Below are 16,943 nucleotides of genomic sequence, written 5' to 3' on the forward strand. Positions count from 1 at the left end.
GACACTACTTGCTAACAAACTAAATATTATAGAAAAATTAAAAATAATAATAATAAAAATAAAAATAACTTTTTGAATAATAAAAGTCGGGCGCTCGTTTAGGAAATGAGCATGGGTTTATAAACAAAGAATATTCTCTATAGTAAAGACACGAGAGCTTAGGTTTAAAGTAGACGGAATTAAAAATAAAAATTTAGGTGTTAAATATTATTAATAATTATTTGATGCTGAGCTGTGTTCTTGAATCCATGGACCCACCTCCTGTTTTGTCTCCTTCCGTGTCCCTCTTCCTTTTTATAATTCCGTCCGTCTCATCTCAACCCCCAAAAAAAACACACCCATCCATCGAATTCTTCCCTCAATTTCCTCTATCCCACCGCCATGGCCAAGCTCGGCAAGCTCACCAAGCTCAAATCCGCCATCAAACGCTGGCCATCCATCTCAAAACTCTCCCGCACCACCACCTCCTCTGCCGTCTCCTCCGCCGCCCTCGACGAAGACCACAATCTCCACCCAGTCTTCGTGGGCAGGTCCCGTCGCCGCTACCTCCTCTCCTCGGACGTTGTCCAGCACCCACTCTTCCAGGAGGTGGTGGACAAATCTTCCCCCAATTCCGATGAAGAGGGTGTTGTTGTGTCGTGCGAGGTTGTCCTGTTCGAGCACTTGCTGTGGATGCTGGAAAATGCAGACACCCAATTGGGGTCCGCCGATGAACTTGTCCAATTCTACACTTAGAATTGTGGTACATGTATATCGTGATTCTTATTCGTGGTTGCTGTTGCTGTTGTTCCGAAATAGAAAAATTTATATAGACTAAATTAACCCATTTGATTAATTTTGCCCTGCGTCTTGAAGAAAACAGGGGGTTTTCTGAACCTGGGTTTTGCTACCTTCTTCCCATCTCTGTTTCATTTGTTGTATTATTTTCCCGGAAAGTTTGTCAGTTCAATTCTAAAATTTTCTCCTCATCCAAACACTGTGTATTCTGTGTTTTTGTTTCTTCAAACATTTTGTCTCTACATTTTGTTGGTTGGTTTTGTTCTTCCCATGTTTTATTTATCAAGTTATACTCAATTATGTTGTCTCTAAATTTGTGTCTCAATCTCTAATTCTATCTCGAGAATCGAGAATGATCTTGAGTTATAATTAAAGAATACTCTTTTTATTGGTACGAGGCCTCTTCTCGAGATAGATCTTGAGTTATAATTAAAGAATACCCTCTTTATTGGTACGAGGCCTCTTACCGAGCACAAAGCAAAACTAGGAGAGCTTATGCTCAAAGTGGACAGTATCATACCATTGTGGAGAGTCGTGTTCGTCTAACAAAACCGAACCGTTTAAACAGAGTTCATAATCAAAATTTTGATTTTGTTAAAGGGTTAATTTTTTTTTAATTATTTTTAAAAATCATATTTATTCGATCACAAATTTTAATTATAAAGCTCTAATATTGCTAAATAAGTAGAAGGGTTTGGAAAGGACATTGCAACATACAACATGTCCTAAATAAACAAGATTGAGACGTTTGTTATGCGGCCATAAGTAATACTGGACAAACATATCCTGCTGACGATTTTTTTTTTTTGGGTTTATTACTGTTTTATTGAATTGATTTTCATTAATTTATCCAATTCTATGATGTTTTCTATCCTTTTAAGGAATATTTACCACACGATTTCATCCGACTTTTTCAACTTTTAACTTTCTATAACATTGTAAAATAATAATAATAATAATAATATTTATAAAGATAATTTTGTTTTTAATAATTGAGGCAGGGCCCATCATAGTGGAAGAATCCCAATTTGCAAAAATAAATAAATAAATAAATAAATAATTAGGCGTATGATACATTTCTATCATAACTTTGACCAAGACTTTAATTATTAATTATTTATATGAAGCCAAATCAAATTCTTTTTTTTATTTTATTTTATTTTATTTTATAAAAAGTATAAAGAAAATTCAATATTTATTTGTTAGGGAAAAAAAAAGAGAAAGTAATTAATTGAATATATGGAAAGAAATAATAAAGAAGGCATGCAAAATTATATAATTTAGAGAGGACAAAAATTGGGGTGGAATTATAAAGTTGGCCCTTTAATTTACAATAATGTTTTTAAAAAATATAATTCAGAGTTAGGGGTCACATTTTATATTGCACATAATGATTGGGTAGTTACACAAACCTACCTGAATATTATTATTATTATTATTATTATTATTATTATAATATCATGCAAAGAAATCATGTAAGTTTTCAACATTCTTATTCTTTGTATTTGTGCTGACTTTTTTTTTTTTTTTTATATTTTAGACTATGGTTGGTATGTTTATTTTAATTAATATGCCAAATGCCAAAATATACAACAAAATATTGTTGTTGCTTTGGAGCGGTAGAGAATGTAGCGAGATGTTAATTTAATCTGTAGAGATGTATTATGAATGAGGTAACGAGAATTTTTTTTATCTTAATTAAATGAAGTTGAAGATGTTGGGGCTCGAAGAGGTGGATTGTGAGGTTCCACATCAATTGGAGAGAGGAACAGGTGTCAACGAGGATGCTGGTCTCGAAGGGGGTGGATTGTGAGATTCCACGTCGGTTGGAGGGAGGAATAGAACATTTTTTTTATAGAGGTGTGAAGACTTTTTTATAGCATACACGTTTTAAAAACTTTGAAAAGAAGTCCAAAAGGAAAAGTCAAAAAATGATAATATCTGCTAGCGGTGGGTTTGAGTTCTTACGAAGATTGAAGCAGATGACGGGATAGAAATGGGAATGTTCCATGTTTTTACTCGGTTCTATAGACATCTCTAAACATGAATGATTAAAACCAAGTTTGGTATCTATAGTCGGGTAGTGGTCGTTAGGTCACCTATTTTGAGTTATGGACACACAAGACCAAAATATGTGTTTCGAGCATCACGGTCGTACTTTTTCATCTATGCAGTGTCGTGATCTTGACATGCTCATGACAAGTCATGTGGGAAACCCAAGTCCTGCATTCATTTTTCGCCCCATTTTGTTGCGTCGGACTTTAGGTAAAGGTTGTCTTTGTCAATTGTACATCACTTGTGCATAATCCAAGATTATTTGACCATACATGTCCTCTACACGTGAATGTTCAATCGTTTGTGACACAACTGACTTGCCTCTATACTAGGCCAAGTCATTCGACATGACCTTGCCTCTACTTAGGGCTAAGGTTTCTCAATGCAACGCCCATCGTCTCATCTTGACTCCCAATTAACATGATCCATATGTTTTGACGTCATCCCAAGTCAAGGGGTATCGTCAGTCGTCGCAACTCACTCGGCCATACCATTGAGGTGGGTCCACGTGTCGTTCATAACATTGGGGCATCTCAAACATTCATCTATCCAGGTTCTATCAAGGCATTGGCCCTCCCGTGTTCATGCCATGTCATTTATGGATATCGTATCTATTTTACTCTCATGTAAATTCTATTTGTTTAAAGCCTATTTACCAAGAAAAAAGAATCAGATAGAGGGTGCAAAATCCAACGCCTACCACATGGGTAAGGGCACAATCTTGGCACACCCATGCCACCCGTTACTATCCTTGAAAAACTCATGTCAAAGGAAGTCAACTGAGACTCGTCTCGAAACATGTCTCACTTAGGCCACATGGCCCAAGGGCGGTAGAGAGTTGACAACATGTCTCCCCCTAACGTTCCTTTTTAGGCATTTTCAAACTGGCCGGTGTAAACATGTTTTTGGTGAACGAACATATGGTTTCGTGGAGCGTCCATCTGGTGTCTGATTGACCCCAAATTTTACGAGCCTTCATATTTTACACAGACGGGCTTTACTCCAGAATCGTATTTCCAAATTCCCTTTGGAACCCCAACTTTCGAGGTTAAAGCTCGGGGCCCTATTTGGCCCTTCAACAACCTTGTATGTGACACTCATGTCTATTCGTTGTCCCTATCTTGTTTATGCCTTGTTTCCTCTTCAATGCACACGTTATATGGTGTGTTCGATGATGCACCGTCCTCCTCAGTCGCATCATGATATTCTTCTATATTTGGCCTCGCGCGATCGAATGAGCGCCTCTTAAGGGTCACTACTTTGCTTCGTCTCAACATGAGGGTGACAACTTATGCTTTGTCTCGACACGGGGTGACAACCTACTCTCTTCATAGTATGATTGTGACACCAAATGTGCAACCCATCAACCTACTAGTAATGGGCGAGAAAACATAACATGTCGCAACAAAAGGTCAGCAAAACACTGACGTCTATTAAAAAAACAAAAGCCCCTTAGCGCCCCGAGATAGGAAAGGGGGACGACCCTACGCACACGCAACAGAAGCACTGACTCTAGAAATCAGAATCAAATCTTTTTGTTGGGTTTGCCAATTCTTTCATGAATCAAAATGAAAGGCTATAACCTCTATAGAGCCACAACAAATAAACCAAAACAATACGTTAATTTATACTCGACCACTAAATTACAACATTGTTAAACTTTTAAGTCATACAATACTCGTTCCTTTTATTCTTTCTTTTTTGTTGTAACCGATATTTAGAGAATAAAAATAAAAAATATTCAAAATTTTATTTTAAAAGAGTAAATATATTAATTTATTTTGACATAAATTACTTATGTTTTGGTCGTAACATTTTTTAACGATATTAAAAGTATTAATTTGATTTATGAAAATAAGAATAAAGTTTTTATAGAAATAAAACAAGAAAAATTTGTAAAAGAATAACAAGGGCGTTAAAGCAGAGTGGGCGGAGCCGGAGACTGACACGTGGACGTGGGCCAGGAAACTGTGTGCAGAAACCATGGGCCCTGCCAGCTGGATTTCTCTTCTTTTTATGAAACAAAACAAACCCCCCACCATTTATTTTTTTCTTTTTTCTTTTTTCTTTTTGAGGGCTAATAAACGTTTTAAATTTCCTTTACATTGAATGGACATATTCATTGTATCATCAAAAAAAAAAAAAATAATAATAATAAATTATCAATTAAAAAAATTAGTAATGTAACTTAGTATCAATAATAAAAATTTAAATTAAATTCATTTATTTGAGAGTGAAATACTTGAATTTCAAAAAATAAATTATTAATATTGAAAATTCCATGAAAAGTTTGAATAATATTGAGCGATGAATTCAATGAATACGTCCGTGGACATGACTGACCAATGCCCAAGTTGGGCCTTATAGATGTATTGGGCCTTGTAGATGTATTGGGCCTTGTAGATGTATTGGGCCCAATTTTTTGTTTTGTGTCAGCCGGGTCTCCCGACCGTATTAGGTTCCTGAGTTGACTTGGGTTGAAAAAAATCTTTTGGACCAATATAAATGGATTCCATAACCCAACCAATTTTCAAGTTGGTTGGTGGATGTTAGATGAACACGACTCTCCACAATGGTATGATAATGTCCACTTTGAGCATAAACTCTCGTTGTTTTACTTTGGGCTTCTCCAAAAGGTCTCATACCACCAATGAAGATAGTATTATTTGATTATAAACCCACGATCATTCCCTAACAAACGGAATTGAGGGGATAAGGTGGGAACGAAGAGAAAAAGTCAAAGAAGGCAGGCAGGCCGGCAGCCCTATAAATATAAATATTTGTATAATGCAAAGTTGGAATATGTATATATTAAAAAAAATAGATGTGTGATAGAGAAGTGTGTGCTGATTTAATACCCAAACAAAGAAACACTCTGTTTCTATTGTGGGGGTCCTTTTCTTATCCCCTCTTTCCATCTTCTCACTTCACATTATAAATAATCCTTACCAATTTTCTAGGAGGAGGATTGTTAATTACTAATAAGATATTCACCCTTAACCACCATGGTTGAGTTAAGGAAGAAGATGGAAAGAGGAGAGAAAAATAAATTAATTAAATGCTTTATAATTTTCATGATTAAAAATTGACTGGTATAAGGATAGAGATCGCAACAAACAATCTCGTGGTCGGGAATAAAAAAATTCTTAGTTTAACATAGATAATAAATAGATGGGAGTTAATATGATTTCATTTGCCATTACCAAAGTAATTAGTACTTTTGTGATATTTTTGGCGGGTAATTATTCCAAAAACACTATTAATTCTGCAACAAAACCGCTCATACCCGTTAATGCAAAGGAAGCCATCGATAAGATACTAAAAGTCGAATATTTTTGGAATTGGAATAGCCATCCCGCCTATTTCATCAAGATAAACAAGACGTTCCCACCAAGAAAAAAGCGCAGCGCCAATAAATCCATGGGAGGTTATTTGTAAAATAACTCAATTGAGTCTCGTATCGCTTATAGAACAAATTCTTATAATTATGAAGCTCATACGAGAGACGGGAATAAGCACCAAAGAGTTACCATTTTCAAAAATTATGAACTTCCAAGTAATTACTAATAATAAATGGAAAATGCACCAAAGAAATTAAGAAACCTTTATTAGTTGTGCTTTCTGAATCAAAATTATAATTTTCATAGTTTATTTTTAAAAAATATATTTGTGATAGACAATAAATGACAAGGATCCCACATGCTCTATCACCACAATCCAATTTGTCTTTTTTATTTTATTTTATTTTATTTTCGTTGTTGTTATTACAAATCAATTAAAAATACATATATTTTACAATTTCGAGACAATTTTGTCGCGTATACACTAGTTGAATTGGTTGGATTAAGGTCTATTTTTTTAATTATTTAAAAAAAATTATACTTATCCCGATACATATTATATTAATAATTTAAATTTTATTACACTCAAATATCAAACATTTACGAGTTACAACCTATAATAACTTAAAAAGTAGTGGAGGGTTGAGTTGAGTTGTTCGGCATTACTCAACAAAAAAAAAATGTCAATCCACCAACCGACTCGAATTTTTTCAATTTTTAAAAATTCAACCCAATTATTGTCAGAGTTTTTAGTACAACTTATTGGTAGTTTGAATTAATCCTTAGTTAATATTTGGAAAATATATTAGTTATACATATCTTAGATATTCGTTAATATTTTTCTTTATTTTATTTATTTAATAGTATATTTTATTTTATTCTCAAGGTTTAGTTGGTTATATTTTTCTTATTGGTAGGTAGTAGTTGGTGGCTTGTACCTATTTAAACACGGTGAAAATTTAACATTTCATCCCAATTCTATTTCTCATTTTTAACCCTGCATGGTTTATTTAATAATAATATTTTCAAATTTATTCACGCTTTTGATGGAGGGTGTCAATTATTATTTTTAAATATAATTTAAATTGGATAATATGAGTTGTCACTCCTAAATTCTTCCTCAAATAGGAAAATAAAAAGAGACAAAGAAAAAAACCTTCATAATTGATATGATTTATTATTATTATTATTATTATTATTTGGATAAATGATATTTGAAGAGGCTGATAAGGTGTGTGTACATATATTCAACGTTAAAATGATAATTCCTACCATGATGCTGACGTGTGTGGGCCCCAGCTCTTAAATAATTTTCCAATTTTTTTACGAAGGAAAAAAAAAAAAAAAAAAAAGATTTCAATGGTGTAAAATCTTATCCAATGACGTGGAAAATAAAATAAAATAAAATAAAATAAATGGTCGGATTTCTACTTGCCTTGTCACTGTCGATGTCACTGCTTACTTGCCCACTTTCCTTAGCCCCCTTCGCGTTGGGATCGGCTGGGCTCGGCTGAGCCTTCAGCTTCGCCAGCTTCAACCTCAATTTATAGGCTCAACCCTTCTCAATTTTAGTACACGCATCATATAACATTCATATCATGATGTAAATCATGACATAACATAATTATCACATATCATATCATACATAACACGTTGTAGCATCATAAAAATACGACACATAAAGGAGGATGGGTACGTGTCATTCATTCATATATCATAAAAGTCATTCAATCAAGCTTGAGGTCATTCCAGTAGTAAAACCATTTAATTCGTTGGTCTAAGCTCAAATCACTAAATCTTCTTGGTACTAGTTTGATTCTGTTCCTCGAAGTTCAATTCCACCTAAGGAGTTCCACAACATCATGACCTTAAACACTTTCTAATATGTGAAAATCACTACAAGGAAAGTAAGATTTGGATTACTTTGTTGATCGAATATCTCAAGACAAGAACATTGTTTGAGATTCGAATCACTCCACAAGCAAGATCGATCATGTCTAGCTTGAATGATTCTTGTTGATCAAATATCTCAACGCAAGAACACTTGTTTGAGATTCGAATCACTCCACAAGCAAAATTGATCATGTCGAGTTTATACAACCTAACTATATAGAATTGCAAAAAAAAAAAACTTAGCCATTGGCTAAAGAAAAGCACAAATGCTTCTTTTATATATTTTTCAAGTCTACTTACAAATACAACATACATCGGCTTTATATAACCTCAAAATGAAACTATTAAAGACATTCAAATAGTTGTGACATTCATACTTAATGGCCATAATTAACGTAATTGTAACCTAAAGTAAATAAAAATTCTTAAAATACAATAACTCTAAATTAGTCTAAAGTGTAATCCACTCAAAATTTATAACATGAACTTCTTCAACGTGGCATGAATTGAAATGTCTTTTGTAATTTCAACAATATTTTCTTCACATCTTTATTGAAGTATATTGTATGATTGATGTCTTTTGGTTCATATCACTCTCTATACCGTAAAAAAAAAAAACTCAGGGTTGGGAGTGAATCTAAATAAGGTGATTATTTATAAAATAGAATATATTAGTGAATTAGTTGATTCGGGAGCTGCAAAGCCACGTAGAAGCCGGAAGGAAGCAACGCCACTCAATCAAATCAATCATTTAATGTGAAAGACTTTTAGTCGTTGATGTTCATTATTTAGCACAACCCACCACCACCACCGTCTTCTACTCCTAATTAATTCACTATGAGTTTCCTCCAAAAATTATGGGACGACACCCTGGCCGGTCCGGCGCCGGATTCCGGCCTCAGCCGTCTCCGTAAGTACAATTCCTTCTCCGCCTCTAGATCTCCGCCCATGTTATCAAACGACGCCGTCTCTAATCTTCCTCCAAGAATCGAAATCCCCAGCCCCACGCTCTCCCAGGCCTCCTTCCCGGAATCCCCGATCGCCCCTTCAACTCCGCGGACTCCACCGTCAACTCGTAAGTAGTAAACTTTTGTGTTGGAATCCAGTCGTATCTCTTGACTTTGACTGGATCTTACGGTGTTGATGCAGCTCCGGAGACACCGCGAGGGGACCACGTGAAGAGACTCACCAGACGAAGAACCATTGATTACCCTCCCCGCCGCCCTCTCGAAGGACCTGAACAAACCAGCCCATCTGTTTATGATTGGTTAGTTTGTCTCCCTCCGATTATAAACGTGTGAAATCCTCTCCTTAACCGATTTATTTTCTCATCCGATATGATATCGTCCACTTTGAGCTTTCCTAAATGAGCCAATACATCTCCCCTTAATTGAGGCTAAACTCCTTTTCTTTTGGAGTCTTAGTCATTTTTTACTATGTCTTTAAGACTCATAATACGTTTGTTCGATATCTGAGGATTCTATTGGCACGACTAAAGTTAGGGGCATGACTCAGATACCATGTTAGATGAATATAACTCTCCATAACGTTCTGATATTGTCCACTTTAAGCATAATCTCCCATGACTTTGCTTTGGGCTTGACTTCACCAAAAGACTTCATACCCATAAAGATAGTATTCTTTTATTATAAATTCATGATCATTCCCTAAATTAGCCGATAACTATTGTGAACTTAGACCATTACATAATGGCTGACATAATTTGTGATAATTATTTCAGGATTGTAATAACTGCTTTAGATCGTTGACCGATATAGAAGAACAACAACCGAGGTGAGGAAGAACAAAATGAATGTTTTTAATTTCACTGTTTTTTTTTTTTTTGTTTGTACAAATCTCTTTCATAATATTAGATTTTGTATCTGTAAATCCTGTATAATTACTGGGTCTGTTTTTGATAATTATTTAGTTTTTATTTTTTTAAAAAATTAAATTTATAAACAGAAAAAACTAATTGACTCTAAAACACCCATTAATCCTAAATTAACAGCTTAATTAAATATTAAGTAAACTATTAATTTCTCTTTTAAAGGACACCAGGCTGTCTACTATCTCATGAATACCATAAATATCAAATTAAATAAATCGATGCAATTAAATAATTTCAGCACTACAAAAATTCGGATAAGTTTAAATAAAATTGAAATATATGATAATGACGGGAATATTTGTTGTCATGTACACAAACAATTTAATAATTTTTTTTTTAATATTTAGGATCATAAATAAATAAATTATTAATAATGGACCATTTTATCAATCAATTATGGACTTCTAGTGTTATTATTTATGTCAATTATTGATAGACTATTTTAATATCGATTATTGATTGATTAAATAACAAAGGATCGTACACATAATTAGAATTATATTTCAAAAGGCCAATTTTTTTAATTATTAAATTATTTAATTTTGTAATTAGATAAAATTGGATGGAATTAAAAATTAGAATGAAAATTAATATAATTTGAGAGATATAAGTTGTTATTATTATTTTTTAAAATTAAATGTTCAACGTCTCTTAGAAAAAAATCAATTTTACTCGAATTTTGTTATAATTTCTCGATCTTAATCTTATCCTTTTAATAAATTTATTGATATTAATATCTATAAGTATAAAATTTATAAATTTTTGAGAAAATGACATTAAATGAGTAAGCTTATTTAACGGTTAATTTATGTTTTTTTATTAAATGAATAAGCTTATTTATTTTTAAGACATTTTAAAAAAATTAAAATTAGTAAACCAATTTACAAAATTTACAGAAATTAAAACAAGAACAAAAATTACCACGTTTATCCACGTAGGATAAATCTAGGAGGCTATGACCGCAAATATATCCCAATTGTTTTTACGGTCGGTTAATTCCCCTGAACCAAATGAAAACCCCAATGAACTGAACAGGTACGATTGAAATTTGCTCTACTTTACTGGCTTTCCCTCTGATTTTACTTTAGTGTTTTCGCTGATCATGATTCGGGATTGATTCTGTATTGTACTTTTCTTTGGGGTAAATGACCTCGTTGTTGCTATGAATTGTAACTGGAACTTTAAATGAGTTTGTGTTCTATTTAATCATTGTTGGATTTAGAAAAGAATCGGTTCATCTTTCGCAAAATGTTGTCTCAGATGAAGAACACACGTCTTCATTGTAATTGTAGTTTACGCTAATAATTAGATGGAAGTCACTCTTAAACCGAGCGAATTTGGCGGAATTTCAAGGATTTCCGTTATTTAGTTCGATTTGTTAGAATTACAGGAAATGTGTTTCTTCAGTCGATATGTTTATTGTTGAATCTGCACAGGAAGTGGGAAGAGACTTGGAAATACGATCATTGTGATATTCGGAACAAATGTTGAAGGTTTTAAATCACCAATACGTACATATCTTAATTTTATCATTTTTTTTTTGTCTCTTTATTTTCTTTGACTTAATCTAGGTATTTCAAGTTTTATTTCTTGTTATGAGACAATTTGACTAACTTGGTGAATGGTGTTTCAAATTTTATCAAAGTTACGTAGGTGTTAAATCAAAGATGGTGAAGCTGATAATGATTGCTCGTGTTCTGACGGTCTTCCTCATGCTGATGGACTAGATGATGGTCGTGATTTGAGAGATTCTGAGCAGCAAGCAAAGCGTTGTTTAAGAGGTTATCAAGAGGATAGAATGAGCCTTCGAGGATGTCTATTGAAACCAGCTCTTATGTTTTTCAGTATCCTCGCATCACGCAAGTTCGTCACATCAGTTATGTTCTTGTCATGCATTCATTAGGCCACCATTTAGGCAATACCAAGATCATAGTCTAAAGCAGATTTTGGACTTGATACCAAATCATAATGTATGGTTAGAACGGAAACATTCTTGAACTACTGCAGTTGGTTCCATTTCTTCCCATATTTATTGACAGTGTTCATACTATTGTCTTGGAAGTGTATAGTGTTGGATGATAAAAGTCCCACCTCGATTAATTTAGGGAATGATCATGAGTTTATAATCAAGGAATACTCTCTTTATTGGTATGAGATCTTTTGGAGAAACCCAGAGCAAAGCCATGAGAGCTTATGCTCAAAGTGAACAATATCATACCATTGTGGAGAGTCGTGTTCAAGGGTCACAACCCAACTCTCTATTTTCAGGTTGGGTTACCATTTTTTTTTTTAAGTTTTATTTATCCAACCATTCTGGAGAGTCGTGTTCAAGGGCGTGTTTTCACAACCCAACTCTCTATTTACAGGTCGGGTTACCATTGTTTTTTTAAGTTTTATTTATCCACAATACAATTTATAATTATTCGGATACAATTCCACAATTAATAATTAATGCAAAAAAAAAAAATAATAATAACGAGCTATATAAAATGTGTGAATAACTCACAATATAAAGAAAATAATAATAAAAAAAAATAAACATTTGCAGGCGTCGAACCCGGGCGTTCCTAAAGAGATCTCAGTACCACTCTGGCAAACCCATTAATACAAAAAAATTCTTAATATACATTAGATATGTTTTTTTTGGGTCACCCCGAAGGTTTTGCCCATGAACCCGAAACCGAATCGATTCAGTTCGAGGTCAGAAAAAATGGACCCAAACCCGAAATGCTAATCTAACCCAACCCAACCCTTATAGTTCTGGTTGGGTTGGTCCCAGTTGTCGGATTATCGGGTTGAATGTACACCCCTAGTTAATACGGTTAAAATTGAAACTGCTGCTAGACCCAGAATCTACTCATTTGCCTCCTTTTTATGAATTGGACATGGAAGAATTAATCTTCCCACATCTCTGGAAAGCAACAGAATTGATTTGTGGTGCGATTGATAAATGATAACAGGCCTCAATGTTTGGGCTACATCTGTTTTGTTTGGCCCATACTTGCACTGCTCTATTTGATAATGAGGAATAGCACACTGGTCTGTTTGATAACCAGGAATAGCTGGCCTCCACATTGGGATCATCAATGTCAAAGTTGTCAACACTGGTCTGTTTGATAGATATTTTCTATGGTGCACGTATTCATTAGCAAAATTTCTGTCGTCGACTACTTGAACTACTTGACCTTCGAGCTTAGGTCAAAATTACAACATCAAGGTAAAATCTGATTCCAGTCTTTTAAATTGTTTGCGGCAATCATCATATTTTTCTGTTTTCCATGAAGGTGACCAAGTGTTATTCCTTAGATTCCATCTTTAAGCTTTACTTTCTGCTGATCTACTGCTTTCTTATGTAAGTTTTCGTTAAGATTACTGAGAAAAAAGGTTCGTGGGACATCTTGCTTTTCCCTGGTTGCGATGCCTTTGTAAATGCTAGTGTGTCATGTTCGACATATGAATTGTGGTTAACCAGTATGTTGGTACTGTATGTTTCAGTGGGGAAACGGGGAAGCTTCGTATCTCCCCCTCCTCAATAAGTAGAATAAGATCGTAGTAGAGAAAATAAAGTTGCATATCATGTAAGATATTTCCTTCCATTTTTTTGAAGTTTTTGTTCCAAAAGATGATTAAAGAACACAATTCAATGGTTGAACTTTTGGGCAAGACCTTCCGATATTCTTCAACTGTTTGAACAACATATTGATCCATCTTCAGTCCTTCCTAGAGGATTGCAGACCAAATCTTAAAACAACCATTGTAGCTATGCCTTTTGTTCTGGTTTACTTTACTCTTGCTTGTTTACTGGGTGTTGTGGAGAACTCGCTCTTGTCTCATTTATTTGAATGCATCATCCTAAATTCATGGTACCATAAGTTTCTTATTATAAACTTCTAGAGAGTTGAGAAAATCCTCTTAATTCAATCCACTGTGCTTCAAGACCTTTCGTGGCTACTAGATCTTTGGGTGGCACCTGTTACTCTTTTCTTAACACATATAAGTATCAATCTCTTAAGGATGTTCTGGTCTCTTTTTTGTCAGGGTAAAATGTCTTCTGAACCAGTGAATGTGAATGACTTCAAAGAATTGGCTAGGTTGAAACTTCCAAAAATGTACTATGATTTCTACGCAGGAGGGGCTGAGGACGAACACACACTTAGAGAGAACATACAAGCTTTCTGTAGAATCATGTAATTTTGAAGCTAACTAACGATTTCTTTGAAAATGTCACGCTATATGTTATTCATGGTTTCTATGGTTTTCAGGATTCGACCTCGAGTTCTCGTGGACGTGAGCCAAATTGATATGTCAACAACCATATTGGGCCATCGCATCTCCGCACCTATCCTGGTTGCCCCCACTGCTGCACATAAGTTGGCATTCCATGAGGGTAAACCTTTTGGTATATTGCTTAGTTGAGAATTGATTTTCATTCTACTTTTTCTTGATGATATCTTTGATTTTTCAGGAGAACAAGCCACGGCCAGGGCAGCTGCTGCTGCAAAAACTATAATGGTACTAATGTGCCTACAAGCTATAAGTTATTTTACTTGCTGAATTTTCTAATTGAGTTAAGTTGCTTTTGTTTGTAGATTCTGTCTTACTCTTCGACCTGTTCAATAGAGGAAGTTGCCTCTAGCTGCAATGCTGTCCGTTTCTTTCAATTATATGTAAATGACGCTTCTTTTGCACATTTTGCTATCCCTTTTTCAATTCTTTCCTATAGCAGCAATCCAGTTGTTCGCAAGTCTTAATTTTAGTTTTTATTCTGTAATCATCAGATTTACAAAAGGCGCGATATCTCGGCTCTTCTAGCACAAAGAGCTGAGAGATTTGGATACAAGGCAATTGTCCTGACTGCTGATACTCCTCGACTTGGTAGAAGGGAGGCTGACATAAAGAACAAGTAGCAATATTTCGTTTCAGTTTCTTTCCATAGAAACTTATTAGTACCTTTATCTTGCATCCCAATTGTAAGCTATGCCTTGGTTTTTGTCTCATCTGGAAAAACACCTGGTTAAATTTGTAGGATGATTAGACCACCAATAAAGAATCTTGATGGCCTCATGTCTTTTGACGTTAACGCTGTGAGTATTATTCTGATAAAATCCGGTTTAGAATATTGGAATTACCACTTACTAATACAATGGAGGAATTTTTGAATCTTGCTTGATCAGTAATCTGGGATGTGCATACATCCAAGTTTCCTTTTACTTTCCCTCAAGCACACTTCCATGTATCTTAATTCATATCAAATTAAAAACCTCATTTCTATTGCATAGGCTTACTTGCGACTCACGATCTTATGTAGGATCAAGGTTCAAAGTTCGAAACTTATGCCAACGTGACGTTGGATGCATCTCTGCGCTGGGAAGTATGTCCAATAAGCTGCTCAGATTCTCTTTATGTCTATTTTCTTTCCAGTTTAGGTATAATATTTTACCATCCACAGGATATAATGTGGTTAAGATCAACCACTAGTCTGCCAATTCTGATAAAGGGGATTCTCACTCATGAAGATGGTAAGGTTCAGTTATGTCTTAACGATATTAGAATCAAGAAATGAGCCTTCTTTTATCTCCGTCTGGGTTTATGAGTTGTGTTAATGTCAATTGATCAGTCATTTAGTTCTCGAACATGTTTGATGAATGGCAGCAACTAAAGCTGTGGAAGCTGGTGTTGATGGAATTATTGTCTCCAACCATGGAGCCCGCCAACTGGACTTTGCTCCTGCCACTATTTCTGTCCTTGAAGAGGTAAGTTTCATTGTGTACTACTATATTAGCAACAGCTGTGAAAACAAGGAGATAAAATTACTTCAATTCCTGCATAAATTAATTTCACATGACTTGAACTAGATTAGACTGAGAGTCAAGCTTATCAACTTCATCTATACGGTTGCTTTACTTATAACTGTAATAATCTTCCATCAGTTGGGTTTTTTAACATTGGAAGTTTGATGCAGGTTGTTCATGCTGTCAAGGGTAAAATTCCTGTTCTCTTAGATGGAGGTGTGCGGCGGGGTACAGATGTGTTTAAGGCATTGGCCCTCGGGGCCCAGGCAGTTCTTGTAAGTTCTATACCACCAACTAAAACATTACATATTTTTTTGGTTAAATCCCTAAACTTTTAAGATTTGTATCTGATTAATCCATGAACTTGTATATGTATGATGAAGTTCTTGATGTATTTAACATTTTTGTAAAGTTCACGAATGTACTATTAAACACAAACTTAAAAATTTATGGCTCATTCGAATCGTAAAATTTAATTTTATATTTATTAGATAAGTTAATCTTTATTAATTTGAATATATTTGGGACATGTTGAATACTGAATTGAAAGTTGGGACCTATTTGACATTTTTTTTAAGTTAAGAACCTATTAGATATAAAATTATAACTTTAGTGACCTATTAGATACTTTTAAGTTAGAGACTGTATTTTATCTATAGTTTTGTTCCAAGTTACAACAGGATTACACTTGTTTTCACTCATAAAAGGTCTCCAATGTTAGATCTGTGCTAAATGATGTTAGATAAAATCCTGGTGTTCTTGGTTTCAACTTATAATTGAATTCTGTTTCTTGTTTCTTGTCTTTGATTATGGGCATGGCTCTCCCCTCTCATGTTAGAAATGGTTGTGATTTGATTCAGATAGGGAGACCAGTTTTATTTGGACTGGCAGCAAAGGGAGAAGGAGGAGTAAGAACAGTGCTGGAGATGCTGAAGAATGAGTTAGAGATTAGTATGGCACTTTCTGGGTGCCCATGCATCAAGGACATTACTAGAAGCCATGTTAGGACACCTTACGATAAGCTGCCGTCAATGCTTTAGTGCCTCTGTATACCACCATTTATATATATAATTTAAGCATAGCTGAGTTAGTCTTACAAATAAGAGGAAGCTGGGAACTCTACAAAAAAAAAAAAAAAAAAAAAAAAAAAAAAAAAAAAAAAAAAAAAAAAAAGAAAAAAAAAAAAAAAAACAA

General features: G+C 34.4%; 3 protein-coding genes across 5 annotated transcripts; all 3 read left to right on the top strand.

Annotated features, from left to right (window-relative positions):
* Positions 1-318: 318 nt before the first annotated feature.
* LOC111457732 (auxin-responsive protein SAUR50-like) lies at positions 319-1,038 on the top strand. The gene has a single exon (XM_023100112.1). It carries the CDS (start codon positions 382-384, stop codon positions 733-735), a length of 354 nt encoding a protein of 117 aa, XP_022955880.1. The 5' UTR covers positions 319-381; the 3' UTR covers positions 736-1,038.
* A 7,765-nt stretch (positions 1,039-8,803) lies between these two features.
* On the top strand, positions 8,804-9,988 carry LOC111457466 (dormancy-associated protein homolog 4-like). The gene is made up of 3 exons (XM_023099672.1): positions 8,804-9,141; positions 9,216-9,333; positions 9,808-9,988. Exons 1-3 carry the CDS (start codon positions 8,904-8,906, stop codon positions 9,833-9,835), a joined length of 384 nt encoding a protein of 127 aa, XP_022955440.1. The 5' UTR covers positions 8,804-8,903; the 3' UTR covers positions 9,836-9,988.
* A 2,995-nt stretch (positions 9,989-12,983) lies between these two features.
* LOC111457616 (peroxisomal (S)-2-hydroxy-acid oxidase GLO4-like) lies at positions 12,984-16,884 on the top strand. Of its 3 annotated transcripts, none has more exons than XM_023099926.1 (11): positions 12,984-13,174; positions 13,996-14,144; positions 14,220-14,344; positions 14,423-14,469; positions 14,547-14,624; positions 14,736-14,860; positions 14,984-15,041; positions 15,266-15,476; positions 15,610-15,710; positions 15,920-16,024; positions 16,610-16,884. In XM_023099926.1, exons 2-11 carry the CDS (start codon positions 14,002-14,004, stop codon positions 16,787-16,789), a joined length of 1,173 nt encoding a protein of 390 aa, XP_022955694.1. In that variant the 5' UTR covers positions 12,984-13,174; positions 13,996-14,001; the 3' UTR covers positions 16,790-16,884. The 3 variants fall into 3 exon arrangements, with proteins under 3 accessions (XP_022955694.1, XP_022955695.1, XP_022955696.1); XM_023099927.1 differs by lacking the exon at positions 12,984-13,174 and adding an exon at positions 13,250-13,272; XM_023099928.1 differs by lacking the exon at positions 12,984-13,174 and having other exon boundaries at positions 13,957-14,144; positions 15,266-15,328; positions 15,407-15,476.
* Positions 16,885-16,943: the final 59 nt, after the last annotated feature.

Source organism: Cucurbita moschata, unplaced genomic scaffold, assembly GCF_002738365.1.
Source record: "Cucurbita moschata cultivar Rifu unplaced genomic scaffold, Cmos_1.0 Cmo_Scf00020, whole genome shotgun sequence".
NCBI lineage: Eukaryota > Viridiplantae > Streptophyta > Magnoliopsida > Cucurbitales > Cucurbitaceae > Cucurbita > Cucurbita moschata.

Bases quoted from the DNA above. Each gene is read 5' to 3' on its own strand.
- LOC111457732 (XM_023100112.1), top strand. From the start codon at position 382: ATGGCCAAGCTCGGCAAGCTCACCAAGCTCAAATCCGCCATCAAACGC.
- LOC111457616 (XM_023099926.1), top strand. From the start codon at position 14,002: ATGTCTTCTGAACCAGTGAATGTGAATGACTTCAAAGAATTGGCTAGG. The intron at 14,470-14,546 runs GTACTAATGTGC...TTTTGTTTGTAG, and splicing joins CTGCTGCAAAAACTATAATG to ATTCTGTCTTACTCTTCGAC. The intron at 15,711-15,919 runs GTAAGTTTCATT...AGTTTGATGCAG, and splicing joins CTATTTCTGTCCTTGAAGAG to GTTGTTCATGCTGTCAAGGG.
- LOC111457466 (XM_023099672.1), top strand. From the start codon at position 8,904: ATGAGTTTCCTCCAAAAATTATGGGACGACACCCTGGCCGGTCCGGCG. The intron at 9,142-9,215 runs GTAAGTAGTAAA...GTGTTGATGCAG, and splicing joins GCGGACTCCACCGTCAACTC to CTCCGGAGACACCGCGAGGG. The intron at 9,334-9,807 runs GTTAGTTTGTCT...TAATTATTTCAG, and splicing joins AGCCCATCTGTTTATGATTG to GATTGTAATAACTGCTTTAG.